Source organism: Vipera ursinii, assembly GCF_947247035.1.
Source record: "Vipera ursinii genome assembly, chromosome: 1".
In the NCBI taxonomy this organism is placed as follows: Eukaryota; Metazoa; Chordata; class Lepidosauria; order Squamata; family Viperidae; genus Vipera; species Vipera ursinii.
This window is the reverse complement of record NC_139512.1, coordinates 276,942,838-276,970,174: the sequence shown is the minus strand read 5'-3', so window position 1 is coordinate 276,970,174 and position 27,337 is coordinate 276,942,838. Positions and strand designations below refer to the sequence as shown.

Genomic DNA, 27,337 nt, shown 5'->3' with positions numbered 1-27,337 from the left:
TGGGAGCGGAAAGAGTAGCCGACTTGGACGTAAGGTCCACAACTGCGCAGGCGCCTTTCCTCTCCTGTTTTTGGATTGGCTTGCTCCTACGAGGGCGGCGCTCTGGGGAAAGGTAAGGTGGTTCACGTTGACGTCAGAGCGTGGGCGGTACGGAAAGGCTTCGTCGTTGACAGTGGGACGGGGATCCGAGATGGGCAGGTAGGGGAGGAGGCTGGAGGAGAGCGGCTGTTTGGGCCAACCTGGTGCGTGGGTTGTGAAGTCGGGGCTGGAGAACAGCCTTGCCCAGCCGGAGAAATCCCCGAATAAGGAATAACAATTGCGACGGAGCTCGTGTAACTCATTTGTCCATTGTATGATGATAGCTGTGATCAGCAATGATAGACTTGGCTCTGTCCATCAAGTCTGTTTTCCTAGAGCGTACTCTCTCTTTTATTGTGCCGCACCCCTGCGATTAGAACTGGGGCATTTCTGTGCTGTTTGCAACTTGCGATCTGTTGTACGTTGGCTAAAGGCAGGGCTGCTGCAATTTGTGGCATGTTTTATTTCAAGGTGTGTAGGTAGGAGATGCGCAATGGTTTTCTGAATAATATATATATATATATATATATATATATATATATATATATATATATATATATATATATATATATATATATATATATATATATATATATATAATGTATATATGTATATATATGTATATGTATGTGTATATGTATATATATATATATATATATATATATGTGTGTGTGTGTGTGTGTGTGTGTGTTGTTATTCAGCTATGAAATTAGTCACCACTCCCACACACTCTTGGATCCGTTTTCAGAAACCTCTACAAGGCAGTTAATCAGGTTTGGAAGGTTGAGCTACAAGTCACTGCAAAACTGAAAGGGTCGGGCAGTTTTGTTGTTTTCCATGAAGTCAGATGGCATTTTCACAAACAAAAGCTTCGTTTGCTAACCAACTGCCGTTTATTTTTAGGGTCCCACGGCTGTACTGTGTATGAAAAAAAAAAGTTAGAACATACCGTTAAATGTTATCTTCAAATATGGCACATTTTAGGCATTTTGAGTGAGTCATTTATTTTTTTAAAAAACCCAGCTCTTTTCAAACATGTAGTATTCTTTGTGGTTACTGAACTAAGGACTATGTTGCCTTATTTTACCCTGGGTTGTTGAGCAAAACTAGTAAAGGGTAACATATAGCCCCAACCAAATTGAGCTAGTTGAGTAAACTGGTAACCATGGAATAAGCAGCAAAGTATTGACAGCGTTAGTTAGTGGTATAACAGGAGGAAACAGGATTTTTTTTAAAAAAATTAATGATATATCAGTAGAACACCTTACCCCCCCAAAAAGCTTGATTGGTTTCTTTGCTATATTCCTTGTACTGAATCTCTGCACATAATATCATTAAAACCCAATAATTTTCTATGGTTCCAATCCTATTCTATAGTTGCAGCAAAATTACTAGATTTCAGTGAAATGTTCATTGTGTCTCTGAACCTCTCTTTTTCCAGGATGGACAGCCAAAATAGTTACCTTATAAAAAATACAGTAAAGCAAAATATATTATTTTGGGTTATGAAACAAATTGCACCCCTCATTTAAATTCAGAAAGGAAAGGCTTCCCCTGTCAAAAGTTTGGAAAAAGATACAATTCATTTTTCCTTTGAAAGGGTCCTGGAAGGTTTTTTTACAATCATGAAATCCTGTACTAAACTTGCAATATATGTTTTTGGAAAGAGTGGTATGCTCCCTCTGAATTAAATAGGGCATAACTGATATATAAAATAATTTTTAAAAATCCTGTTGATGTGCTAAATCAGTTTTTTGTACCTTTGCAGAATGTCTCTGGCTACTTATTGTGTGGTTTGCTATAGAAAGATAGGAACTTTAGGTTCAACATGGAAAGTTGATCAATCATGGAAACATATCAGTAAGTGCAATTTTGTATTTACAAGCCTGACTCTATCATTATTTTATTTGAATGATTTCCCAGATAAATTCATCATTTGAAGCTTGCTGCACATCTCTTCTTTGCCTACCTTGGGAAGTTATATATACCTATTTGATTTTTTTTATTAAGAATAATAGGTAATACAAACTAAAATAGAATGAAAAAGAAAAGGCTAAAATGCAAAAAAAAATAGAAAAAAGGATAAAGATATGAAGCGTTTGTTTCTGATTTTCTTCACATTGGTTATAAATACAATTAAAATTTAAGCTCCTGACTTGTCTTTCTGTCTAATCATCAAAACCATAAATCATTTTTGTTTGTTTTTTATACAAAAAGTCCATAAGGAGTGGAAATTATATTCTTCCTAGGGACAGTTAGGAAAGTAGCCTTTGGAGAAATATTTATCACCATTTCATAGGACTGATGAAGAACTTTATTGGGGGTTTTTTTCCCTATAAAATATATACACCAAAGGAAAATTCAAAGCCTATCTGATGTTAAGGTCTCTGAGCAAGATCTTAGTGACATTGTTCTGCATAACATTTTAAATATTTATGCCATATTTAAGAATGAGTTGAATATTTTCCTAAACACAAGGTTGAAAAGCCATCTAAAAAAGATTTGACTGAAATTTTAGATAGAAAAATGTTGATAAGGTCATCTGTAAGAATTAATACTGTAGTCTTAGATTATATAAATATATAAATATAAATGAAACTATGATTTCCAATGATGAAATATGTTTAGAATATTTAATGAATACAATGATATGTATTCCATAGTTTAAACTGTTCAAGATGATGGTAGGAAGAGCATACATATATAAAAGGCTAATGGAAGAAACCAATGTTGTAAATCTAATTTTATACAAGTTTATTCAGAAGTAAATTCTTTTAAATTCACAACTTGAGGTTTGTTGCCAGGTTAATTTGCCAAATTGTGTGTTCTCATTTGAAGCATGCTTCCCAGAAATAATCTCATCAAATTGAGTTGGCATACTCCCAACTGGAAAAAAAATTAAGTGGTTAGACCCATATACACAGAGCTGTCACTTGCTCCCTATGAAGTAGGACTTAGTTTTGCATAACCTTGAATAGAAATTAATTACATTATCATTCAATTAATTATTTGGGACCTTACCTGAGACGTAAAGGCTTGATAACACTACCTCATGCTCTTATCTGTCTAGTAGGCTATAAATATTCAAAAAATGTACTCCTTTAGGCTCCAAATATGGGAGCTTTTGGAGTGTTATGGACCCTGCATTGGTTGCCAGTTGATTTTGGGGTCCAGTTAAAGGTGCTGGCTTTGATCTACAAAACCCTCCATGGCTTGTTACCTGGATACATTCAGATCCACTTTCTCCAACATCTGTGGTCCAACCAACTAGCTGTAGCAGTGAGAAACTGGTATGCATTCCACACTTTCAGGAACTTTGCGGGGGGGGGGGGAGGGGGACTGTTAAGGAGCCAATGCTTTTCTGGAGATCAGTCTGATTCCCTCTTTGCTGATTTTCCACGAGCTGGTAAGGATTGGATTCGTTTTTAGAGCCTTCCCCTGATTTATTTTAATTCAGCATTACCATCTTTTTGTTCTCTTTGAATTATTGCAGCATTACTTTTATTTTTTGCATGGGACTTGCTTTATATTCCATTATTTTTCTATGAGAACTTCCAAGAGTGTTTTTTTTATTGTATTGGCATAAAAAACAGTTAATAAATAAGCGATATTTAAATTGGAAGTTAAATGGACTCACACGTATTTATTTTAATAATAACTTAAGTGCAGTTAGCTTAACCTCTCTATATAATTATTGATATAATGTTTGTACTAAAATATATACTTTGCACACGCAGTGATACTAAACTTTTAATTTTTAAGGAAAAATTGTGAAGTTAACTGGCTCACTTATTCTGGGGTAAGTTTTTATTAGCAAACATCAGTTTTGTTTCTAGCATGAAAATAAAGTATACTTTGTAGGTGTTTAATGTATTATTTTTTCAGCTGTTCTTGTGAATATGTATAGTATGTTGTAACTGTTTAAATGCTGTGTATATAGTAATGTTGACAATATTATCACTGAAAGCTGGTGCAAAATTAAGAATGACCCTATGTAATATATTACATAGTCTATAACAGGGGTGTCAAACTCAACTTCATTGAGGGCCGCATCAGCATTGCAGTTGCCCTCAGGGGGCCGGGTGGATATGGCCTGGGTGGGCGTGGCCTACTGGGTGGGCGTGGCTAGAGTGGGTATGGCCTACTGGGTGGGCGTGGCCAGCTCTACATCGTTCGCATCAAGGGTGGCTATGGGGGCCTGTGCAGGAGTGGGACAGATCTGAGGGTCTCTGGCAGAAGGAGGGTCTCTGGGCCAGGGCCAAGGCAGTGGGGGCCGTTCCCTCACTGTTTCCAGGATGGCTTCACGGGCCGCATGAAACCACTTCGCGGGCCGGATCTGGCCCCCGGGCCTTGTGTTTGACATGTCTGGTCTATAATAACAGTTCCTGCATTATTTTGTCATTTAAAATTTGGGCCTTAAATATGAGCCATGTGAATCTGTCATTGCTGAAAATGTTAGAAACTGAGAGTTTTGAAACTATTGACAGGCCTCCTCTCCTTTCCCCTCCCCTCCCCTCTCCTCCCTCTCCTTTTCTCTTGTTTTTTAATCCACAAACAAGTGTTGCCTTTCCTTATTTCAAATTTAAATTTAGAAGCAGATTGTGTTGCCTGCTCAGTTCATGTGTTTTATTTATTGCTACCTATACTGTTAAAAAGGGACGTGGTGGCTCAGTGGGTTAGGAGGCTGAGCTTGTCGATCAGAAGGTCGGCAGTTTGGCGGGTTGAATCCCGAGTGCCGCGTAACAGAGTGAGCGCCTGTTACTCGTCCCAGCTTCTGCCAACCTAGCAGTTTGAAAGCACGTAAAAATGCAAGTAGAAAAATAGGGACCACTACGGTGGGAAGGTAACAGCGCTCCGTGCGCCTTTGGCGTCTAGTCATGCTGGCCACATGACCACGGAGACATCCTTGGACAAGCACTGGCTCTTCGGCTTTGAAACGGAGATGAGCACCAGCCCCTAGAGTTGGAAACGACCAGCACGCATGTGCGGGGGAACCTTTACCTATACTTGTAAAGCATTAAAGACTGTGAGATGATAATTGAGTGGCTTGCGCTGATCTGAAATACTCTTTCCTTGCTACTTTCTAGTATCAGGATATGATTAGGGGACAGACCACGGCTAGAAGGTAGCAAGGAAAGTCTATCCCACAACCATATCCCGATTTGCCTAGTTTGGATATCAAGAGGAATAAAGAGAGTTCTGCTTATGAGAGAGGGAGAGAGAAGAAAGAGGCCAAAAGGAAGCAAATGGACATTTCTTCTTCATGCTCTCTGAGCTTAGCTGTTTTCTTACAGATGTTTCATTACATCAGTGCTAGAAGGGGGTAGGGTTTGCTCTCACTTTTATATGCTCATTTTATAATATGTAAAATATATAATATATAAAATGAGAGCAAACTCTGCTCTCTTCTTAACACTGATGATGTTACCTGGTAATGAAGCATCTGCAAGAAAACAAACCAAGCTCAGAGACCACCCAGGATCCCTCATTTCAACCCTGAGCTACAAATATTCTCCTCCTTTGGAACATTTAGGTTTAGGTTTATTAAATTTTTATACCACCCTTCTCCCGAAGGACTCAGGGCGGTGAACAGGGCATATCATAAAACTACAAAAATACAAAAGTTAAAAAAGAATTAAATTATTGCCCACAGTAAAAACAATAGAAAATATATATAAATATTAAAACCCTAAGTAACTCCCCATCAGGCCAGGCCAGCTTGTTCAAATAAATGGGTCTTTCTTTTTGTTTGTTAGACTGATATGTTCATCAGGAATTCAGGATGGCATATGTAGAGGTCCACATTTTCCCCACCAAGGGGGGGGGGAGGAACACTAATTCTTCAGCTGATAAAATTATGGAACAAGAATTTCCAGCTTGGATCAGAAGTTAAAATTTTTAGAAAACTGTACGTAGAGATGGGTTCGTTTCCTACGTAACTGCAGTCAGGTTTAAACTTGTACTTTAATGCTTACATTGATATCTGTCTTCTGCTTTTTTAAGTGGTTGTGTATTTGCTACTTACGAAGTTTTGACTTTAAGAAAATTATTCAGTTTTGATACCCAAGTGGTACAACAAGAAAAACTGAAATCCTACATCTACTTACAAACAGTTTCTTTAGATCAAAGTGACTATCAAGGTAAGAAAAACTAGGTTATTGTTGAAAGTAGAAGGAATTAGAAGCACAGTTTGAATGTAAGAAATACTACATAAGAATTGGAACAATGATATATTCATCCTGATGTTTAAGGAAGAACATTACACTATGGAGATTATGGAAGAAATTTACTCATATTCCCTTCTATTTTCTCTTTTTTTCCCCCCCTCATAATATTTTTCTCATTTTTTTATATTCTCTTCTATTGGAAATTTACTTGGCTGGGACCAGGATGTTTTCTATATTCTTTTTAAATCCAGTTGAATAATCATTTTTTTCTCCTTTTTGTGTCTATTGTTAAGAAATTGTATTAGTAGAGTATGGCTATCCCTATCATAAACTTGATTTGGTGATATCTCTCCTGTTCCCACAAATAGCCCATTTTAAGTGATCCTCAGACATTTCTGAGAGCAGGTCAACACTTAATCCCTAGTTGGTGATCAGTATTTAGTTTGGTATCAGCACCATTCCTGTTTGGCTAGTAGTGCACTTTTTCCCAATCAGGGCCTCAAGGTTTTATTTGGAAGGTGAGGCTACAGTATTAGGAAAGATGCAAGTGACATTCTCTTTCTGCTGAATCTAACAGGAATTTATATATGGAGAGAGCCAGGGAGATGGCCTTGAAGCAAATATTCAGGAACTTATATACCAACTTATATACCTACCTGGGTAGGGAGATAGTACAGTATTCAGAAGAGACTTAGGCTGACTCTTCCCTGATTGACTGGTCGTAAAAGGGTGGGAGGAGAAACCAAAAGCAAAGTTGCAAAGTTGATTGCTATGGCTTACCTCACTAAAATGTACCGTATTTTCCGGCGTATAAGATGACTTTTTAACCCATGAAAATCACCTCAAAAGTTGGGGGGTCGTCTTATACGCCCAGTCGTCTTATACGCCGGAAAATACGGTAGTTCATGTTCTTCCTGTAGAATTGGTTTCCTGCTCCGTAGTCCTACGTGTGGGACTGACAATGTATATTATTTGACAATATATATTATTTGACCAAAATGAACTCTCTGTTGCTTTTGTAGGAATCATATATCAAGTGAGAAAGAAGCTTCACCGAGCAGCCAAAAAAATTGTAGAAATGCATGCTCGAATTTTCCAGAAGCCCTTTGATGGTAGGTTTGGAATGTCGTTGTCGACTCGCTGTAATCTAAACTGTTCCTTTTTTTAAAAAAAGCAGAAACTTTGTACCTTTAATAGTTCATAACCATGCAGAAACTAAACAGATGCAGATTTTTCCATTCCCTCCACCCATTGCTGTTTCTGCATATTGGAAAATCAATAAATTTCTGCCTGTCATGTACATAACTAAAATGCAAAGTGCCATGATCTGGCTAAGAAGGCAGATTTGTTACCTGGAACAGTGACTAAATGTTTGGAATTGGTTCTGAATATGCTAGTTACACTTAAGTGCTTTATTATTCTTAAGCCAATTGCTGTTTTATAAATAAAATATTGTGCAAGCGTTTATTCAGAGATTTAGGCTTAAAATCAGTGCAATAGTAGGAGCCAATTATTCAGTGAAATAATGTGCTTCACTGGATGCATTCAAGCAGAGACTTGATTGCCATCTGGCAGGAAAGATTTAGTTTGGATTCCTGCATTGAAGAAGTGTCAACTTACTCTGGAATGCGCAGTGTTCTCATTGGGATGCAAAAATGACTTTTGGATACTTAAATGTAGTTCCATATATATTCTTGCTTTACAATCTTTGTGTAGAGTCAAGTCCTAATCATTGGTTATGGCCGCTAAACTCCAGTTTCCAGATTCAAAGCACACTAATTGAATGGTCATTCGTTTATATTAAGAAAAAATCTCCTTCAAATCAAACTTGATACTGATGTACAGTTTTCTTGACAACTTTACCAAAGTTTGGTAAACAACTTTGGTAAAGTTGTCAAGAAAACTGTACATCAGTATCAAGTTTGATTTGAAGGAGATTTTTTCCTTATTCTTGGAGAGTTTTTGTAACCCAGTCTTGACGATAGCTCTAGTGTTCTCTGGAGGTCTGTCATCCCAAGAATTTACCTGCTTAGCTTTTTGGATTAGACAAGATAAGTTTGGTATTGTCATCTGAATGTGGATCCAGGAAATAGTATGCTTTAAAATGTTACTCTAAAAATACTATCTTTAGTTACAGTACTGCTGATAATACGAAGATGGGAATAAAGTGACTATAATAATCTTGTCCTATTTTATGTTTGGTAAAGAACGCTTCAGTACACTTGATGCAGAAGAGCGTGATTATGCCTTGTGGCTGCTTGTGAAAAGAAGTCAATCAAATGATAAAATGGTCCGATTACAAGCTGTGCAGGAATTGGCCGCCAATCGTTACTGGCATGGTAATGGTATCCATTAAGATAGCTACAGAGTTCTTGCTGTCGGCTATTATCTCTTACATAGTACCATGGAAAGGAGAGGCAACTGATAGCAGCACAATATATCAGAAAGTTTTCTTATACGAGTTCCACAGACTTAACAGGAACGGTACAAGAACCCATTCATTTTACTTGGAAGTTGTATTGGAGAACCTTTCACTGATTAGGACCCTCAGGGTTTTTGTTTCTTTGCTGAATTTCAATTACGATACGGGCTAGTGCTTGATACTCACAATTATTTGGAAATAGCAGAATCCTTTCAGTTCTGACCTCTGCTTCAGCAAGAACCAGTGGGTGGATGTTTTACAGTGAGAAATCAGACTTCCTATTGGAAACCTGTGCTTTAAGAATGCTACTGCAATTCAAAGGAGTCTGAAATTAAACTGGCAACTTTTGTCTTACAATACAAACTGCAGGTGTTACAGTTTTATTAACAGTGTTACAACTGAAACCCCCCCACTCACACACACTGTCTTTGTTCTTCAAAATTGGGAATTTGTTTATATCTGCCATCCCTAGGCATGTAGTCCTTTCCAAACAGGTAGCTTAGCCTCAATTGTGTTTGTAATTGCAAAGATGTGTTGCTTGTTTATATAGTTTTTATTAAAAATATATTTCAGATTAGTGAAAATTCTAACTTTATATTTGTTTTAGTACAGATTATCAATACAGGACTGTTGCCCAAACAAGCGACCAGAGAACTGCCATTGCTTTAGCTCGGAGTAAAGATGTTGATCTGCGATTTTTCCTGCCTCCTCATCTTTTACTGAAACCAAAAGATGTATGTATAATAAGATCTGAACGACCTTTATTGCGGGAGCTTCTGTTATGTAGGTACTTGAAAATTAATACTTGGGAATTAACCAAGGTAGCATAATGCAGTTGCCAGAAGGCATCCATATGGACAGGCATTCTTTTAAAATCCTTTTTTTAAAATTCAACCTTTCCCAATCAAATCCTAAGATTTGCCTGACTGAAAGGAGTCCTGAGGGAAATTGGCCTCAGGAGGGAGAAAGGCAAGAAAGATCCAGAGGCACAATAACCCAGAGGCCTCTCTTCTGATTTGGGCTTCTCTGCTCTGTATCTCTGATCAATCTCTGAATGCCAGTCCCCGAGACTGTTAGGTTGTTTTACGTAAGTATATCAGTCTACGAGTAATCGGAGTGCCCTCTAGGTGCCATGAAATCATTTCATAGTGTTGTGATCCAGTGTCAGCCTGTGCTCCCAGCAGCTGAGTCCGATGAATCTGAGGAGGAGGAGGAGGAGGAGGGGTTTGGAGAGCCTTTGGTGTTGGAGGGAGGTTTTGATGCACTGAAGGACTCTCAGCCTGGCCCCTCCAGTCATGTTCCTCATGAGGCCCAGCTGTGTGAGCATGAGGTGTTGGATTTAGATGAGTCACAACTGAATCTGTTCAGAGACGCTAGAAGCAGAAGGCAATCCAGCAGAGCAGAGCGGAGAAAATCAATGAGGCAACTCAGTGAGAGGAGGAGAAGGCAGTGAGAAGCCACGCCTTGGGACTGATAATAAAAGGGGAAGGTGTGGGCGGGGCTGGTGGCTGAAGGCATCCGTTTGAAGACATTCTGAGAGAGTCCTGGTCTGTTCTTGTTACTTCTGTTTAACTCTTGTTTGATATTTTGATTCATTTATTCTATTGCTTTTTTTTGAACTGTAAATAAATTTGGTTTGGGTTTTTCCAGCCTATTGACTGTAAAAAGGAAAAAGGGGTTGTCCCTGATACACAGACAGGGCTGGTCGTAGGCTGGAACAGAATACATAGGATGTTGATAACTCCTGTCAGAAGTAAAGGATAAAAGTCAAGCCAAACTCTAGCCCCCAAAGAGCCACATGTTCAGGAAAGCAGTTGGTGTCTGGGTTTTTTTTTCCACCAGTAGCCCATGCTGGGTGGGAGGGGAAACAACATAAGACATCCAATAGTTGCTGTCTTGAAACTAACCTGCCCTAGTTTATTTCAGGACAGCGACCCTGCCTGGCCTCCTTGGTGATGTGCGAAAGAGATATATTATGGGAGCAGTGCAAGTTATAGTATGCCAGTATAGTTTCCTCCAGATTCAAGAATGGGTGGAAAGCTCATGAATATGGCTGTGAGGAAGAGCCCAGAGGTGTCACTGGAAGGGGAGGCGTGCACCAGAGGCAACACAATACAAGTCATGATCTTAAAAGCCCAGACTTCACCTCGTGGAGTGTAAGAATGGGAATTGCAGTGGGAGGACTCAGGACTATTGTCTTTCCCATCCATAGGAATAGAAGAGATCAATATTTGGAGGAATGAAAGACTGAGAGGCAAGCTCTACCATTCACCTTCTGAAAACCCTCTACAATCAGTCTGTGCCACACTTTGGATTTAACTCAGAGGAGGTGCTCTGGAACAACTGGAAATATAAACCCAGTTCATGTCTGTGATTGCAGCTGCTTTCCAAAATACTTATTTTTGAGAAAGAGAGAGAGAAATAGTTAGCTAGGTGCTTGTTAGGAGTTACTTTATGTTGGTACTCCTCTGGTTTCTGCCCTGCCATCGTAGGCGTGCTTCCCTAATTAGATTATTCTTGAAGGAATATGGTTTCAGTAGAAAAGGATTGCATCCCTAATCTGGAACTTTATAGACTAAAATTCCTGCTGCTTTATACCATAAAAACATTTACAAATCCTAGTTTTTTGATGTGAATCATTCATCAACAAGGTACAGTAACAGAAATGTTGGTAATTTCATATTTCAGACTTGTTGCTTAGAAGATGAACTTCGACTGCTTCTGGCATCTTTACCTCAAACAGATCTCGATCAATGTGTACAGTATTTTACTTCTTTAGCTTTAAGAGAAAGCAGCCAGACCATCGCTGCCCAAAAGGTATATTCTCAAAACTTAAAGAGTTCAACATCCTAGTCAACTGGGTACTTAGAATTGGTGTTCTGTTTGTGTGTTTCCTCCTTAATGTATTGTATTTCTGGTTCCCATTTTACTTCGCATTTTTACAGTGTCTTAACTTTGTACACCATGTTGGGTCTTTTGATTTGTTGGCCTATGAAGCCAGAGATAAATCTATTAAATCCACAATATAAAAAGTGACATAGTCTGTGAGTAAATTTGAAGTTATTTTGTCTTGCCAATAAGTTTCTAATTTAGAGGGCTGGTCTGAACCAGCAGAAATGAGAAGATGGTAATAAATATTTGCTTCCAGCTGATTACATATTTCAGTTATATCAGGGGTCTTCACACTTGGCCCTTTTATGACTTGTGGACTTCAACTCCCAGAATTCCTCAGCCAGGCATGCCTGGCTGAGGAATTCTGGGAAAGTCCACAAGTCATAAAAGGGCCAAGTTTGAAGACCCCTGAGTTATATCAGTTCCTTGAGCTGACTGATAACGAAGAGTAAATTCTTACTGGAAGTGGTCTCTTGTTTCCTTTGACCCATTAGATTACGCTGTACTCTTTATGCTTAATTTTTTTTAAAGATGGAAAACTCTACACATTGTTGCATAAATGTTGTCGTAAAACAAACTTAACGTCGTTCATTCTGTTGTTCTGAAATTAATTTCCAACGTGGTTTTTTTTCTTCCAGGGAGGCTTGTGGTGTTTTGGAGGTAATGGGCTTCCATACTGTGAAAGTCTCAGTACCATACCTGCAAAGACAGTGGAACTCTTTTGTTTGCAAGCTTTGGTGGAACATTCCAAGGTAATGTAGCAGAGGCACCAATCTGGGCCTGGAGCCCTCTTTGGATCTCAGTAGCGCAAACAAGCTAACAATATAAGCAGGCATATACATAGAATGAAGGCTATTGCTAAGCACATTGGTTTGTGCTTAAATTGTAAGCCGCCCTGAGTCTTCGGAGAAGGGCGGGATATAAATGGGATTAAAATAAAAATAAAATAAAAAATATAGACCAGGGGTAGGCAACCTCGGCTCTTTTATGACTCGTGGACTTCAACTCCCAGAATTCCTGAGTCAGCTATGCTGACTCAGGAATTCTGGGAGTTGAAGTCCACAAGTCATAAAAGAGCCAAGGTTGCCTACCCCTGATATAGACGTAGAGTTAGAAACGATTCCTATGTTTCATGGTAAAAGGATATGATTTTCATTTTAAAATAGATGAAAGAAATATTTTCCTGTTAAATGAACGGTCCTTTTAATCAAACCAATTAATTCCAATTATATTCTGGGTTCTGCCTGTACCCACACTTGCCGCTACTTTGTAAACTGTTGAACTCAGCCATTTGTAGGCCTCTCAGACCCAAGGTAAAGACATAAATAGAAAATACCTGCTCAAGCCTTGTTACAAACCCAAGATAGATTGTAAAACATGTGTAAGTGCTATTCTACTTAGTCATGTTATGAGGAAATAGGACTGTACTGCCTATGCTTAATTAATGTACACAGTGTAGGCATTCTCAAGTCATTTTTAATTTTCTTTTGGTGTCTGGGTAATAAATAGTCAACCTTCCCTCCCCCCCCCCCCCCCGTGACTCTCTGTGCATGATATAATTTTATACTTGATTTGCACACTGTTAAAGTACAGCTGATTACTGCAATTTCTCTATCACTTCAGATTCCTAGCCACTGTAATAAAATTGAAGCAAACAAGGGACTTCAACTCTTGCAAAAACTGTATCACCTCCATAGAGATTCTCACAAGATACAAAGAAGTATCATTCACATAATTGGAAATATGGCACTAGAGGAACGTCTTCATGCATCGATAATACGTGCAGGTAGTAGCAAATGCATTTGTTGTTAATTGAAAATATTTATTAAAAGGTTTTGTCTTGTGATGTTCCCTTGCAAGAGTCATAGGGTTTAGGAAATCAATACTTTATAGTTGAGATTTAATTATTTAATATTCCAGGCAATTTCATATAATTTGTCAAATATATTTTCTCATTGGCTGAGCATAGTGTGGGTGTATAATTGAATTTATCTTTGGAGTAAAGGAATTGATCAGAAATTTCTTATATGTCTGCAGTTTGCGAAGCAGTGCATTTTTCTATAAAAGGGAAAGAATTAATGGATAAACTAGATGAATGACTAAAAGATTTTCCTGACAGGATGGCAGTTTCTTTCTGGAGGGTTTGAGCAGACAGTATGCATTTTACCTATAGGGTGGCATGGTCTGTCTGTCTCTCTTGATATTGCTGCATGAATTATTGGTTATAATCAGTCTTACACCATATTCTCAAACATGAACAGGAGAAATTAAATGTTTAGACTTCCAGTTGCTAACAAATAATAATTTTGCAGAGAATTGCCAGAAAAAATGTGGTGAAAAACAGTCAATGTATATAGTAGTTTCCTACATATTTATTACTTACTAAATATACCCTTGTTTTATAAAACATATGAGTAGGTAATAATGATACAAATGTTTTATTTAATTCAATGCTAGGATGGGTTTCTGTACTAGCAGCTATGATGAAGTCTCCACGCGTCATGGAGTCCTCTCATGCTGCAAGAGCCTTGGCTAATCTGGATAGGGAAGTGCTGCAAGAAAAGTATCCAGATGGTGTATACATTTTACACCCACAATATCGAACCAAGTAAGCAATCTCTTGTCTTCTTTACGTTAAGCCTGTTTTGTAATTCAGGTTTATTTCTAACCATAGTTTTAGCATGATTTAATTTGCTGACATAGCCAGTCCTTTGTAGTGGAGTTGATTCACACATCCAGTTGTAAAAAAATGGACCAATGAATCATCAGACGTTGCTGTAACCATATATTCAACAGTTTGGCCCTGAGGAATCATTTGTGCAGGGATAAGTTTTTCTTTTCCTGTATTCTGAATGGAAGGGAAAAAAATTCAGGAAACTGTCATAAACTGAGTCAGATTTTCAATATTGCCTGGCTGCATAGACAGCGGGTGTTTTCAACCTTAGGTGGCTCTTGGTATGCACAGCATGGATCAAATGATTTAAAAGCAGGATACAATCTTTTGCATTAATCTCAGTAGCCTTATAAATTATAAACATACCACGAGTAGTTCTTGTTTAGTGACTGTCTTGTTTAGCAAATGTTCGCAATTATACATTTATGAAAAAGTAACTTTACACCCGATCCTCACATTTTGACGACTTTCACAGATCTGTAAAGCAATATCATAAGCCCAGACGTGGTTTCACTTAGCAAGGGTTTCTCTTCGTGACCGAGTTGCCAGTTCTAATTGTGGTTTCTAAATGAGCACTACCTATAATATTGTGCACTGCCTTAGGATGGTAACACTGTACATTATGCGTAATGCTTAAGCCTTCGAGACAGTAGTATGGTGTGAGTGACCTAGGCCAGGGTTAGGCAACCTCGGCTCTTTTATGACTCATGGACTTCAACTCCCAGAATTCCTGAGTCAGCATAGCTGACTCAGGAATTCTGGGAGTTGAAGTCCATGAGTCATAAAAGAGCCGAGGTTGCCTACCCCTGACCTAGGCTATACAATCTTGTGGCAGTTAAGCCTTTGAAAATTAGTAACCGAGAAAAGGGAAAGATGCAAATTTGCCTAAGGTTAACATCTTGCTAAGGGGCACAAAATATTTATTTATTTATTTATTTATTTATTTATTTATTTATTAATGGGATTTATATCCCGCCCTATCTCCCGAAGGACTCAGGCCGGCTAACAACAAAACATATAAGTACAGAAATTAAGATAAAAATAAAATTAAAATCATCTGTGCAATAAATTAAAATTAAAAATTAAAAATAAATTAAAAATTGTAAATATAATTAAAATGCCTGTCAGTCCAGGTCAGCCAGGCGGAAAAGGAGTGTTTTGAGGCCGCGGCGAAAGGACTGGAGATTTTGGGTCATCCGAAGCTCAGGGGGGAGCTGATTCCATAGGACTGGCACTCCCACAGAGAAGGCCCTCCCCCTGGGGGTCGCCAGCCGACATTGCCTAGCTGACGGTACCCTGAGGAGGCCTTCTCTGTGTGAGCGTACTGGGCAATGGGAATTCGTTCCCGGCAGCAAAATAGTTTCAGACAATAGATAGTAAGAAGTCCAGAGTTCAATTGGCTAAGGGAGCCTGCAGAAAAAGCTTGCAAAAAGCAGAGGACAAAATAAAGTGAAACTGAGGTTTTTGGAAGGAACTTTCTAATAGATCATTAGAGAGAATGATGTCATCAGTACTGGGTGTGTGTGAGGAGTTATAAGCCAACATTTGGTTCCTCACTGGTTTGGAATTTAACTTAGAATACTTCCATCAGTTTTGATCTCTACCATTACTAATAATTTAAGTAGAGATGGGATAGGAATTATTGTATTTATTTGAGAGAGAATCCTTTGCCTCGATTACTGTTTGTCAACCTTGGCAGCTTTAAGATGCGTGCACTACAATTCCAGGAATTCCCAACCAGCACGTTGGCCCCTAGAATGATGCTCTTGTTAATAATAGATTTTTCTTTATGACTTCTCTCCAGTACCAGTGAGCCCATTAAAGCCGATGTCCTTTTCGTTCATGGCCTTTTGGGAGCAGCATTTAAAACATGGAGACAACAGGACCTTGAGCACTCTACAGATGAGAAAGACATGGATGCAGAAGACGACTACAGCGAATGTTGGCCAAAAGTAAGAATCATTAACTACATCTCTTGGATTGTACGAACCAGGACTGTCAGGATTGCTGTTGCTAAGCAGCAAGGTCCCATGACATCACCTTTTATGACTGCATAGTGTAGCAATGGGCAGTCCTGGTCACCAGTTGCTGTTAACACCCCAGGACTACCTAGATGATGTATGGGTAATCTATGGTTAAATTCACAGTCTAAGACTGGAAGAAACTTAATAACTCAAGTCCTAACCAAGAACCTAAGGATTATTAAAATTGCATATAAGCATATAGGCCAAGGGTGTCAAACTGCTGGCCCGCGGGCCGGATGCGTCATGCCGAAACCACGCTCACCCCAGCTCCGAGAATGGGGAAAAAGTTGCGATACATTGCAACACGTCACGTGACATGGCGAGTTTGACACCCCTGCTATAGGTAGTTTCAAGCAGGGTGAGTATTTTTTTGTGAAGTTAGGGTATTCAGGTTTCATAGATTCAATATTGCCAGATATCGAGAAAGTCCTTTAGGTATATTGCTCTGAGGGCTCCAATTACGATTGCTTTAACAATACATTTCTTTTTCCATAACCGTTCAACTTCAGTTAGTAAGTCCCAGTATTTCATACTTCTTTTCCAGTTGTTCCTCTTCAGTTCCTCTACATTATGCTCTGTTCCGCATAAATAACAGAGAGTAGCATTCGTGTGAACATCTATTTATTCAGAGGCACCTATGTAATCACCACCACAACAGACTTATTTGCTTCTGTACATGTACATCAAGATTCTCTCCTGATGAAGCAATTTCTTTTTTCCTTTTACTATACCTGTACCTAGAGAAGGTATCACTTCCTTGATTTCTGCTTTATGCTTAGACGTGTAGCAAGTCGTAAGTGACAGCTTGGTCTTTTCTAAAATGTTCTGAAGGCTGCTAACATATCCAAATGCAGAGGCTTTGATTAATTGGTAGAGATCAACCAATCAGAATGATAGTAACATTAATGTCCTAGAAGAATCCAATGAAAACTTTGGCCCTATATTTATGGATTTAAGGCACAAGAGTTGTTTATAAGACTAATGCTGGGTTGCTGAAATTAAGCCGATAGAACCTGCTAGCAAATCATTTCAGATGATATGCCCTGCAATCATAGTTTATTCTTCTGATTCACTCGTCTCGCTTGAAAGTATGTTGCTGATCCTAATTGCATAACCTGAAGCCTCAACACTTATCTGAATGCAATTGTTTTCTGTCTTGTTTTTCTTGTATTCTAAATTCAGACTTGGTTAGCATCTGACTGCCCATCGCTTAGAATTATTTCTGTGGAATATGATACCCACCTTAGTGACTGGAGAACAAAATGTCCCGTAGAGAGCTACAGGTAAAGAACGGGGGAGCAGAAACTTGAAACTCTGTTACGTTTCTGTACACATCATTTCGTGTACTTTAGAAGTGAATATATTGCTTATATATTCACATTATGATCTTAATATTCAACACTAATAATACTACATTTATGTATGTTGATATGTTTTGAACAATCTAAATTCATACCTGCATTTGATTAAAATAACAGATTGATCCTATTCTGTAAACTCTAAAAGAGCCTTGCCAGAATTGATCAAGATCAGTCTTAAAATATTTTACCTGGGTTCAGTTATTGAATTAATCTATGCTTTGTTGAACAAAATGTAACCTGATTTAACAATGTTGAATAAACTTTGGCAGAATTCATATTATCCGGTCAAACCATTTTCAATATACTCCTAATGCAACCATACATAGATAGTAGTTGCTCCCTGAAGAATATGTGGGGAAACTTGATATTCCCGCAACAGTGATTTTGTCCCAGTTAATGTGATTATGTGCTGCCAAATTTGCTCCCTCCTCTCCAAAAGGAGATTTGATTTGGATAATACTGCAGCTGCTTAATTTAGTATTTGGAATAGAAATTCTTTGATATCCATAGTAATCTAAAGAGATGTTAAATAGCTGTGTACAGATACTTAATCTAAAGCAGGGGTGTCAAACTGCCGGCCCACGGGCTAGTTTCATCATATGGAAGACGCGCCCACCCCATTGCCGGCAATGGCAAAACAGTCCCGATACATCTCACAACGTCACGTGACGTCAGGAGTTTGACATGTCTGATCTAAAGTATTAAATAATTACTTCCCATGTTTGTGACATAGTTTTAAACATTGTTTTACATATCAGCCAAAATTCCCTGTGCGTACCAGAAAACATGTTCTAAGATATATACGTCGCATGAAATACAGCATATTGATCTGATTATTTGGATGCTAACCACTGTTTTAAGCAAGATTTGATTAAAAAAATATTTTGTACAGCCAGAATCTACAAGATCGTGGAATCTCTCAAGTTTTTTTTTTATATTCTTGCATAACATTTCATCAGATCTTGACATTCCCACCCCGAATCTGACTATGATTAAACCTGATGATATTTAGTGATTCCATAGTAATTGTTTATGTTTTTAATTAAATTATAAAATCTCTGTTTGGAAGCTCAAGTACGCTGTAGTGCCACTAGGCAATGAGTTGTTGACGCCTAATTTTTGTGGGGATAGTAGTAGAAGAAAGAGCACTTCCTGAACTTGGTAAGTTTAAGATCTGTGGACTTCAGCTCCCAGAATTCCCAAATAGTCTGGCCATAGTTATGTATTTTAGAACTTGAACACAGTCTTAAAGTTGCTAAGGTTGGGAAACACTATTCTAAAGGTTTCAGTAATGTGGCATACTGATCCACTTGTAAGAAAAGTTTCAGAATTGCTGCCCTAAAACATTCCAACATTTTGAAACAAGTGGATGCTATGGGGAAAAATAACTTACTCTATGGAACACAAGCTGAGTTTAAGGAAATTTGAATAAAGCTGTCAAGAAATAATACAATTCTTCGGGATATGCTGCCTTCCTATATTTGCCCCTCATGCTTTCTTTGCTGTCTCATCTGCAGAGAATCTCTTGCATATCGAAGTACTGAGCTTCTAAAGAAACTAAGAGCTGCTGGCATTGGAGACAGGCCTCTCATATGGCTGTCACATAGCATGGGCGGTAAATTCATTGTATTCTGTATCAACATTTAAATGAATTATTTCAAGCTTGTTAGTCCTGTAAATATAGTACATTGGTTTCATTTGAAGGCAGTGTTCATAGGATTGTAGTACATAGAAAGTAATCCCTAATACGTGGATTTATAATAACGGTGGTGCATAGTATATGTGTTTAGATGTGGTGCATTTTCAACCAGTAGTGCATTTTCAATGTGCTATTTGTGGATTTTCAGTAGTTCCCTCCTGAAAATTCTGATTTTCTGGATGCCACTCTTGTGAGAAAACAGAAAACAGTCTTAAAAACCTTATGTGGATGACTAGTTACAGACCTTCTTCACCATTGTTGCTCTCTGCCTCTTTAGCATGTTTGTATTCAAACTTTAATGAGCCCAACTTCCTTTAATTTTTGGCACTCTTTTATTTCCTAACTGCACTGCTAACACAACCTAGACCCTTCATGTGTTCCAATACACCTTGTTGGTAGATTTCCTTTGCAAGCATAACAGGATGGTAAGCATCTCTTTGATTACTCATCTCCTCTAAGCCCTTTCTTCTAGTTTCCAAAGGGTCTGCTGAAATTTTGGGGGGCTGGGGGCATAATGAAAGCGATGATGAATTAATGTGTCCTTGGGCTCTATTGTTTACTGGGAAACAATATCTAGAAACTAGGCTCCTCCTTGACCATTTAATAAACCAATGAATAAAATAATAATTTGTTTACCTCTCTATAACCTCTGCTTGTTCCCACATCCATTCCATTGGAAATTGAGAAAACTTTTAGTAGTGGCTTTTCCCCACTAATTCTTTCAGTGTATTTGTTTGTACTCTTCTGAGTCTTGACATTTCAAGTTCTGGGCCTTGACGCTATCTTTTGGCACAGGACGCATCCACCCTATATCTGTCAAAACATGACATCACCCTCTAGCAAACTCTTGTTCTTCCTTTAAGCCACAACTCTGAAAAATGAATGGAGAAGCTAAAATTTCACATGCACTGACTTGGAATAGTTCTATCTAAAATGGCATATTATCTCCACAGTGCCAGTTGGCTTTCTCAGTGTGACCTAAAGTGCCTCCATCCCCCTCAGTCTGTTTCTGCACTTTTGTATCTGCTTGTCTGAAGGGCAAGCAGAGAGATTCACAAAGTTATATTATTTTTAAATGTGACTGCTTACATTGATTTCCAGGAGACACGGTGTGACCCATTTCATTTTACTGGGACTCATTTAGGGAGCCAGATTTTATTCTATGGCCTTCAGAACCCTCTCTACAAGGAATTGAAGTCTTCGACCTTTGCACTTTAGAAGACTATACTGTATATAACAGTGCATTCGTTTTAGAGTTACCCTAAAATATTAAGATCCTAGTTCCTGGCATTCCGCAGTTTACAGGAAGGGATATATAGAAGTCATCACAATTGTACACATAGTCCATCTTCCCTTAAGAAGATGGAATACATCGTGTGCCAGAGATATTATATCAACTTTGTATGGCACGGAATTTGGTTATTTGCAGGACCTCCTCTCTTTAAAAATATCCACCCATTCCACTAGATCAGATAGGGTTGGGCACATTCTGAATCCCTTCTCTGAAATCTTGCCATCTTGTGGGACCTCAGAGGCACGCCTTTGCCAGGGCTGCCCCTTGCCCTGTGGAATACCCTCCTGCTGGTGTTTCAACAGGCCCTCCACCTTTCTAGCCTTTCAGAAGGCTGTTAAGACTTGGTTTATTTGTTTGTTGAGACTTGGCTTGTTTGTTGGCTTGTTCCCATTTCCTTCAAGGAGCTCCCATTTTACTGAATTGCTGGGATTGTAATAATAGGACGCATGAAAGAAGGGTAGCTGAACCTGCTGTGGGAGACACTTAGGTTGCAGTGTTTTTTTTTTGTTTTTATTGTTTCACAGTTTTTATTGCTTTTATGATTGTTTTATTTATTAGTTTTAAAGTTGCTCTGACCCGCCCAGAGTTGTTTTAAGATGGGCGGTCATATGAGGCTTCTAAATAACTGTATGGTACTATCAGGGCTTTTTTGGTCATAGAATGCCCAGAACGGAGTTCCGGCACATTTTTTGGATGGAACCTTGTAGGGTAGGCAAGGCAGGTTGTATGAAGTGTGTGAGTTCCGGCACATTTTTTTCCCCAGAAAAAAAGCACTGGGTACTATGCATATAACTAAACAGGGCTGATGGTCAATTTGATGTCTCTTGCACTTGATAGGGGTAGTCTGGGGCTTGTAGAAAGAGGCCTTTTGCAGAGGAGGAAAAATCGACTGACCCTCCTTTTCTGTAAAGAAAGCAAACCAGAGGTTTTTTCTTCAGTCAGCTCTGAGGGAGTGATTTCCTATCTTGTGTCTCTCTAGTAAGCATCACAGCCCTGCATTGATCCCATTTCCTGGCTGCTTTTCTTTTCAGGCCTTCTAGTCAAGAAAATGCTGCTGGATGCTTCCATGGACCCTGAAATGGCTTCCATAGTGGACAGCACCCGGGGAATTGTATTTTATAGTGTTCCTCACCATGGCTCCCGGTTGGCTGAATATTCTGTTAATATCCGATTTCTGCTCTTCCCTTCTGTGGAAGTCAAAGAGCTCAGCAAAGGTTTGTTTCTTTGGGATAATTTTTATCTAGTTCTGGAATGTGGGTATATTTAAAAAATAGCTTTCTATAACTCTCTTTCTGCGTGTGTGTGTTTGTGTGTGTATAAATATTAACAATATTTAACAAATTAATATTAACAAATTATTTACACTGATCAAAGGAACACAACTTCATTTTTATTTATTCCTTTGATGGAGCTTAATGGAAATGCAGTTTTCTAGACAATATTTTTGGAAGTGGTTTTCTTCCTAGGACTGAGAAGGGGTGAACTTAAGGTCACCGAGCTGGCTTTTGTGCCTAAGCCAGGACTCAGCTCAGCTTTGCCTGTTTTTAGTCCAGCATCTTTATCAGTAGAATAAATGGCCAAAAGGATTCAGAACACGTTTGTATCAACAAGTGATGAGAAGGAGCTCCAGTGAGAAATGAAAACCCTTCAGTCCTGATCCCAACGAAGTAATCTTCTGTGACTATGTAACATAGCATGACGTCTCTGTCAACAGTCTTGGCAATGGCAGATTTATATAGAAGAAAAGTGTACACTTCACTCAAAAATAAACATGAACCCCTTTATTAGTTCAGCTATCCCAATAAAGGGCTTTTTTATTATTATTATTATTATTATTATTATTATTATTATTATTATTATTATTATTATTATTATTATTTGGAAGGGACCTTGGAGGTCATCTAGTCCAACCCCCGGCTCAGGCAGGAAACCCTATACCATTTCAGACAAATGGCTGGCCAGTCTCTTCTTATAAACTTCCAGTGTTGGAGCATTCACCGCTTCTGGTGGCAGGTTGTTCCACTGGTTAATTGTTCTAACTGTCAGGAAGTTTCTCCTTAGTTCTAGGTTGCTTCTCTCCTTGATTAGTTTCCATCCGTGGCTTCTTGTCCTGCTTTCAGGTGCTTTGGAGATGACAGTGCCCAAAGTCTTGTCACACAGATGTGAAGTAACAGCCAGTTCTGTAATGTGAAGCCTGTAAGAAAGACAGGAGTGAGTGCATGAAGACCAATTTATGTGAAACTGGTTAAAAATTAGGCATCTGAAGACTCCAATTTCTGAAACTGCGTTTTCAAGACAATTTCTACCCTATCTGGCACTGCTCGAGTTTTAATGCAAGAGTGAGAAGCACTTTAGTCTTCTCAATTAAATTTAACGTATTTACCCATAGGTCATTATTGCCTCCAGCCACCATTCAGAACCTCTACAGTGTTCCTATAGAAAGAGGGAGGTAGAGTACGACGGACATCCATGATCTGATTCTAGTAGACTCCCAATCTGTTGTTCATGTAAATATAAATGAGGCCAGTATAAAAGCCTCTGACAGAGTCCCTCAGCATCACTTTCAGGACCTGCCAGTTCACATTTGAGATACCCCAATAGTTGCTCCCAGACCACATCAGGAAATGTGTGAAAGAGATGTTAAATAGGAATGCAAAAGAGAAATTTAGTTAAGTTCAGACATATCCTCAATTCCAACTTAGCTGAACTGTAATCATTTCATAACACTTTACCTGTTATTTAAATTTAAATTTAAATTCAAGGCAACTTTGAGCAGCTGTGGTTTTGCATCACCCGCCGTTGGCTACAGGAAGTTCTGCCCTAGAGCTCCATAATCTACTTCAGGGGTCTTCAAACTTGGCCCTTTTATGACTTGTGGATTTCAATTCCCAGAATTCCTCAGCCAGGCATGCTGGCTGCTTGTCAAAAGCCAGCTGGGTAGCATCCACATTTTGATCATGTGACCGGGGATGCTGCAGCGGTTTTAAGTGCAAGGACCGGGTGTAAGTCACTTTTCAGTGATGTAACTTTGAATGGTCCCTAAATGAATGGTTTAAGCCAGGGGGCTCCAAACGTGGCAACTTTAAGACTTGTGGACTTCAATTCCCAGAATTCTGGGAGTTGAAGTCCACAAGTCTTAAGTTGCCAAATTTGAAGACCCCTGGTTTAAGTTAAGGGCTACATGTACTTCACCAGAACAAATAGAGGCTTGCTTGCATATACCAGACTGGCACTCAGTCTTTAAAATCAGTGCTCAACAGCAGATGCACCTTTTTGAACTGAAATCCATCTTCCGTATGAAAAACAATACATGCAAATGTGTACCTCGGCCTGAAATCCAATGTCTAAAATAAGAAATCCACACTTCATTTTTCGGTATTTTTCCAGATTCGCCTGCCCTTAAAGCACTGAATGATGACTTCATCTCATTTGCCAAGAATCAGAACTTTCCAGTATTAAGCTTTGCAGAAACTTTGCCAACACGAGTTGGCAGAATGCTGAGTCTGCATGTCGTGCCAGTGGAATCTGCAGGTTTGACATTCCCAGCATTCCCCTTCGGGAATTTATCTGGCTTTACTCATTTATAGCAGGGTTTCTTAACTTCAGGAATTTTTAAGACTGTGGACTTCAATTCTCAGAATTCTGGGAGTTGAAGTCCACATGTCTTTAAAGGAAGGCCAAATTAGACATCTTAATGAAAAGTAAATGAGTTAATGTAAAAGTAAAAAAAAATCAAGGAAATCAATGATTTAACTTCCAGTTGAGGAACACTGGAAGTTACACCTCAGGTCCCAAGGTAACTTGCTATCTCATGTTTTTTTTCCTTTATATGCTCACTGCAGTTGTTTAAATTAGTATGGTTGTTAAGTGAATCTGGCTTCCCCATTGATGGTTGTTGGTCAAAATGTCACAAGAGGTGATCACATCAGCCCAGAACACAGCAACTGTCATAAATATGAGCCAGTTGCCAACTGTCTCATGATCACATGACCATGAAAAACTTGTCATAATTCACATTTTTCAGTTTCACATTTTTGGTCATTAAATGAATGGTTATAAGTTGAGAACTACCTGTATTTTGTTGTGTAATTGTATGTTTGGCCTGAAAACAAGGTGCAGTTTTTCTTTTAATATGCATTGTGTAGAAAGGGTTTAAAAATAGTTATTTCAAACCAGTGCACATATTCCCCAAACAGCTAAGACATAAATTACATATGACATCTTGTGAAACAGCTTATGGATTACTGCAACTAAAATAAACTTTAGGTGTTTTTTATACAGTCTAGAACTTGGTTCTTTTTTTTTAATTTTTATTAAACAAATTTTAAATAAAAAACAACAAGAACATTATTACAAAGTACTGAAAAGTGCGTCAAATAGAAAAACACCAAAACACCCTATACACCAAAAAACAACAACAACAACATTAAACAAGACCGGGGAGTGTAATACTACCCCTAATTTCTTTTTCTCGTGCATCCCAGGCTAAGTAACCTTTAATTACCAAATATTAGAAATCTATAATTGTATATATCTCCAGATTCTATACCTCAAATAATAATACACAATCATCTGGTATTTCCCCCGTTGAGATTAAATATTCTATTTTGTAACCATGAATACCAGGAGTCCCAACTTTTATTAAAAAGTGATTCACTTTTCCCTTTGAGAATATATGTCATTCGATCTGACTCTGCGCATAGTAATACTTTCTCTATTACTTGATAGTCTGTTGGGATTTCCTTCGTCTTCCAATATTGCGCATAAGTCATACGCGCCACTGTTATAATATGTATTACTAGATACCAAACATTTTTTGGTACTTCTTGTGGCTTCATCCCCAAGAGGAAAATAGCTGGGTCCAATTGAAGATCATATCCTGTTATTGGAAGTAACCAATTTTTTATATTGGTCCAGTAACGCCTAACCTTTGGACAAGTCCACCATTGATGGTAGAAAGTGCCCCTGGCAGAATCACATTTCCAACATTTGTCTTTTGCACTGGGAAACATTTTTGAAATTCGTGCGGGAGCTAAGTACCATCTATACAACATTTTGTACATATTTTCTTTAAATGCCGTTGCTAACGTTAATTTTATATTTTTCTTCCAAATTTGTTCCCACTCTTCTAATTCTATAGTGCGACCAATATTTCTCCCCCAGGCAATCATTACGTCATTTATTGTAGAACTTGGTTCAAACATCATTTTTTCTTATTGATTGTGATTCAGAGATAGGTCAGAAACCTAGAAATCCTAGACAGCAGGGGAAATCCCTTGAATGTAAATATGTGACTTGTGTCTTTTCTGTGATTTTTTAATGCTCTTTGTTTTCATGTCTGTTTCAGATTTAGGCATTGGAGAACTCATTCAGGTAGAAGTTAGCCATCTCAACATTTGTAAACCAAAGAACAAAGACTCTTTCCTGTATCAACACACCTTAAAGTTTATTCAAGATTCTCTAAAAAAGGAGCTGGGAAATCAGTGAACGGCAACACTGTGCCTACTTGTTCTTTTAGTGGAACAGTTCACCAACTTTTCTTTGAATCCGAGCCCTTACTGGCAGGGCAGCTGTTTTATTACAGTCAAGCTGATTTTTAACATCGCCTAATGGCAAACCGTGGGTGTACTTCTGGTGTTGTATATTGTACAAAGCATTTTTGTTCGTTTCGAGTCCCATTTAATGCTCAACAACAAGGAAACAGTTACCTGAGCTCCTAGGTCTTTTCACTGCTTTGCAAACATGTGTTTTACCTAAAAAGATCTTGATTCTCTGCTCAATACAGAAAGCAAGCTGCTATGCCATTAATGATTATCCTATACTACTTTGCCCAGTCATTGACACTAGGTGGGCGGGGACCCTTGACCCTGTATATACCGTGCATACTGGAGAGCAAATGCACTTATGCCATAAATCTACTCTCCCATGCTGATGTACTTATACACCCACATTGCATGATATCAAGTTCTTTATGGTCATTCTGATATTTTAAATATAATAGAAAATATGTGTAATGACAATTGAATCTGCACCCTAGCTTGTATTTGCAGCTGGATGCAAACGGAAAACAAGGGTATACTGTAAATGTGCTATTGTATAGTGTACAAGCCCCTAACTATTTACTCTAAAAGAACTGGAGCAATTTCTTAATTCCATGACAGATTTTCCTGTGGTCAGCTTATACCAAAATGCCTCATGAAGTAAAAAATATTCAGAATTGTTGCTTGAGTCTGTAATAAAAGGCTGGATTAGTCAAGGGAGCACTCACTTGAGATGAATCAGAATTATGCCTTTACCACTTAAATTTTTGTAAAACTCAGAAGATAAAATTCAGTCTCAATGTAATCTGAATAGCCTGCCAAATATATATTGCAATACTGAAAATGCGAAACACTCCAGGAGGGTAGAAAGTCTTCCCTTTGGCTGCTGCCATTTTAAGTATTTTGAATCTTAAGTAATATAATGTATAAAGTAGTTGTTCAGTTCCAACATGAAACCAAACTATGGCTTCATTTTTTTTATGTAAATGAAAAAAATTCTTCCTGAAGATTGCTTGTCCTGTTTTATGTTCCATTTGCTTAATAATATCCCAGTGGTAAAACAGTTGCCATAATTATTTGAGTTGGAAGCCACAACTGATATTGTCAGCTGTTACAAATCATGGTGTGGAGGTTATAAGGAACCTTGGTAAACCTTGGCTATGGTTTAGATAGAATGATAAATTAA

General features: G+C 38.4%; 1 protein-coding gene across 4 annotated transcripts; it reads left to right on the top strand.

Moving 5' to 3' along the window:
• The first annotated feature begins 131 nt into the window (after positions 1-131).
• SERAC1 (serine active site containing 1) lies at positions 132-27,158 on the top strand. 4 transcript variants are annotated; one of them, XM_083350047.1, is made up of 18 exons: positions 192-332; positions 982-1,071; positions 1,847-1,938; positions 3,841-3,877; positions 6,082-6,218; positions 7,268-7,357; positions 8,453-8,584; positions 9,280-9,401; positions 11,356-11,484; positions 12,198-12,311; positions 13,183-13,345; positions 14,017-14,167; positions 16,038-16,185; positions 17,440-17,540; positions 19,136-19,233; positions 21,643-21,825; positions 23,999-24,142; positions 25,959-27,158. In XM_083350047.1, exons 2-18 carry the CDS (start codon positions 1,034-1,036, stop codon positions 26,096-26,098), a joined length of 2,019 nt encoding a protein of 672 aa, XP_083206173.1. In that variant the 5' UTR covers positions 192-332; positions 982-1,033; the 3' UTR covers positions 26,099-27,158. The 4 variants fall into 4 exon arrangements, with proteins under 4 accessions (XP_083206174.1, XP_083206173.1, XP_083206175.1 ...); XM_083350048.1 differs by lacking the exon at positions 982-1,071 and having other exon boundaries at positions 132-198; XM_083350049.1 differs by lacking the exon at positions 982-1,071 and having other exon boundaries at positions 199-332.
• Positions 27,159-27,337: the final 179 nt, after the last annotated feature.

Bases quoted from the DNA above. Each gene is read 5' to 3' on its own strand.
- SERAC1 (XM_083350046.1), top strand. From the start codon at position 353: ATGATGATAGCTGTGATCAGCAATGATAGACTTGGCTCTGTCCATCAA. The intron at 550-1,846 runs GTGTGTAGGTAG...GTACCTTTGCAG, and splicing joins GTGGCATGTTTTATTTCAAG to AATGTCTCTGGCTACTTATT. The intron at 6,219-7,267 runs GTAAGAAAAACT...TTGCTTTTGTAG, and splicing joins AGATCAAAGTGACTATCAAG to GAATCATATATCAAGTGAGA.